Source organism: Pyxicephalus adspersus, chromosome 2 (assembly GCF_032062135.1).
Source record: "Pyxicephalus adspersus chromosome 2, UCB_Pads_2.0, whole genome shotgun sequence".
Classification (NCBI taxonomy): domain Eukaryota; kingdom Metazoa; phylum Chordata; class Amphibia; order Anura; family Pyxicephalidae; genus Pyxicephalus; species Pyxicephalus adspersus.
Genome location: NC_092859.1, coordinates 1,102,672 through 1,105,319, shown reverse-complemented (window position 1 = coordinate 1,105,319; position 2,648 = coordinate 1,102,672). Strand labels below are relative to the sequence as shown.

Here is a 2,648-nt window from a genome sequence, read left to right as displayed (position 1 = left end):
ATTAGAAACAACGAGTATAAATAACAATATGAATATAGTTGTTATTACTAGATTGTAAGCTCTTCGGGGCAGGGTCCTCTCCTCCTGTGTCACTGTCTGTATGCATAATATGTTGGCACTATATTAATCCTGTATAATAATAATAATAATAATAATAATAATAATAATATAGTTGTTCAATCATTTCTGAATTATAGCAATTCAACTCAAACTGTTGGTGATGAAAGTGATAAAGGGGACTGATGGAAAACGTCCCAAGTGAAATTAAAATACAAAGGCATGTAATAAAAGCTTGGTCAGAAAAATACATTTTAAAGCAACATGTCAACCTTTTGAGTTAATAACAGCTCCTAAATGCAAGGCTCCATCTGTTTGTCACTTTAAATTATAGTGGAGGGAAGGATTAATCAGGGAGATTTGCTGGAACATGTCCTAAGTGAAAAAGATCTTCTATAGTCTTTCACTTGGGGCATCTACCCATAGGTCCTTCTAATTCCCCAGCAGTTTTATTCACCATACGATACTCACTGGCTTTGCAATGAATGTAAAATTTGGTGACGACAATTTTGTAAATCTCTCTGTCCTTCACTGTCACACTGCAAAGTACTTTCACCTGGAGCCTCTGACCTCAAACTTTATTTGGAGGTTGATAGGAAATGTGCCACGTGTCTTGTCCTGAACATTGAGGTAGGTCCAGGTTATTCTCTGGAGATGTGTCACGTATATTCCCCATCATTGGTTCTATAAGGGAGGGGAGTTCCGGTTGTAAACCATCAGCAATGCCCATCTCACCTGAATGTTAGAGCGCTCCCATCTGCCCACAGCCAGGCCTCCATATCTGAACTGTTCCTTCTCAGTCCCAACCAGAACCTTCCTTGTCCTATAACTGGCAGCAGAGAATTCTGCTCAAACAAATGCTGAAACCATCATCAGATATATACAGAAAATATGAAACAAATATATCACAATCAGGAATCAATATAACTACTCCTAAAGAGCCAAATGGGTGGGGGAGGTCTTAGAACTTTAGCTAGGCCTAGGACTGCAAAGAGTGTGGACCTTTGGGTGTCCTCATCACTGCCATAGGATGTCCAATAATGGGTTCCAGCAGAGTTTTTGTTGTGGTTCAGTGGGATGAAAGGTGGAGGTGGTCTGTGTGGGGGGGTCAGGAGGCAATGTCATGTATGAGGGCTCTCCAGGTAAATTTAGGTTCTTACACTACTACAATTTTGTTGTAAGCTGTAAGCATTATTTTCCTGACCTGTCTCGGAGAAATATAGGATCTGATTGGTTATGTGTGATGACTGTTTTCTTGGACTCCAAAAAATCAGAACTTTTCCATTCAGGGAGAAGTAAGACATTTACCATTTCATCCATGTCCTTCAGGACCAGAAGGATGCCATTGCGCTTTGCACAGTCCTGGCGGCTCCTTGTCCATGTTTTTACAACGTTTTCCTCAATATAGTAGCATTTGGATCGAATTAGTTTCCATTCATTGCGGCAGCTGGTGCAGAAGGCCTCCCGGAGGACGTCTGGTAAATGAGGAACGCACAATAAGGTCATTTATTAGAGATTTCAAGGCCTGGGAACAAAGTTTTCATGTTAACTATGAAACAATCTTTAGCAAGTGGAGGCTCCTAGCTGTTCTATGTTTCTAGGTACACTGGGGTACAGTTTGTTATTGGTGGCTTCCAGCTCCGAGGTCAGCTTAGCTGCACCCCAAAGCTTCATCAGTGCCACCCTAAGGCATGTAATATCTATTGACTGAGCTCTCGGGGATCTCTTCCCTGGATACATCAAGGTCCACACAGGGTCCAGAGATGAAGATATCTGTTTGGTTCGCTGAGGGTTTTGCAAATTTTGTTTAAAATGTGGAGAACCTGAACATAGTGATGAATCTTATTCTATGGGGAGGAGAAATCTATTAGTGAATAACCAAACTATTGTAAAGCCATGAAGAGCTGGGCACGGCCATGGGTACACGAACCAATACCAGCTAAGAGTCAATAGGCCTAATGCCATCCTGTGACAGACTAAGTATGGGGGGGGGGCAGAGCTAGGTGCCACTTTCCGGGCTTGTGTATAATAAGGGGTGCTGAATAATATAGAACATTCACCTTTCTTTTTGATGTTGTTCAGGTCGTCTCTCATGTTGGCCACTGGAAATAGAAAACACAAAGCTGACTGATTGCCGCCATGACACGTATAATAAGCGTTGCACTAAATCCCTCCTGCAGTATAGATACGGTGCTAACGCTGCAAACACACCGGGTGACATGATGCAAATAGAAAGGATAAACAAAAAAAAATATATAGATTTATAGAAAGGATAAATAAAACCCTTTAAAGTTTTCAGAAAACATCAAAACCCGGTATTCCCTGTCACCAGATCAGATGTCCCCATTGGAAAACTGTTGTGGTATTTACGCTTGAGTGGGGATTGTGTCCTGTATAGTATGGTGTTTGAATTCGGGTTGTCCTGAATATGGCTGTTCAAATTCAGATAAACCCGACCCAAAAAACACGGGATTCAACGGTAAAAATTCGGGGAAAAAAATGTAGAAAATAATTTTAAAGTAATTTATTGAATGTTTGTGTTTTTTTTTAACTAACTTTTTTTTTCACAAGTTTTCCCACAATAACATTAT

The 2,648-nt window shown here is 40.6% G+C and overlaps 1 protein-coding gene across 1 annotated transcript in view; it reads right to left on the bottom strand.

Moving 5' to 3' along the window:
- Positions 1 to 68: 68 nt before the first annotated feature.
- LOC140322654 (C-type lectin domain family 4 member G-like) overlaps positions 69 to 2,648 on the bottom strand; it is a 16,528-nt gene continuing 13,948 nt past the window's right edge. Inside the window, exons 6-8 of the mRNA XM_072399206.1 lie at positions 2,118 to 2,159; positions 1,366 to 1,532; positions 69 to 902 (exon numbers count right to left, since the gene is read on the bottom strand). Coding sequence (XP_072255307.1) covers positions 789 to 902; positions 1,366 to 1,532; positions 2,118 to 2,159 — 323 coding nt within the window. The 3' untranslated portion in view covers positions 69 to 788. The remainder of the gene's footprint in view (positions 903 to 1,365; positions 1,533 to 2,117; positions 2,160 to 2,648) is intronic.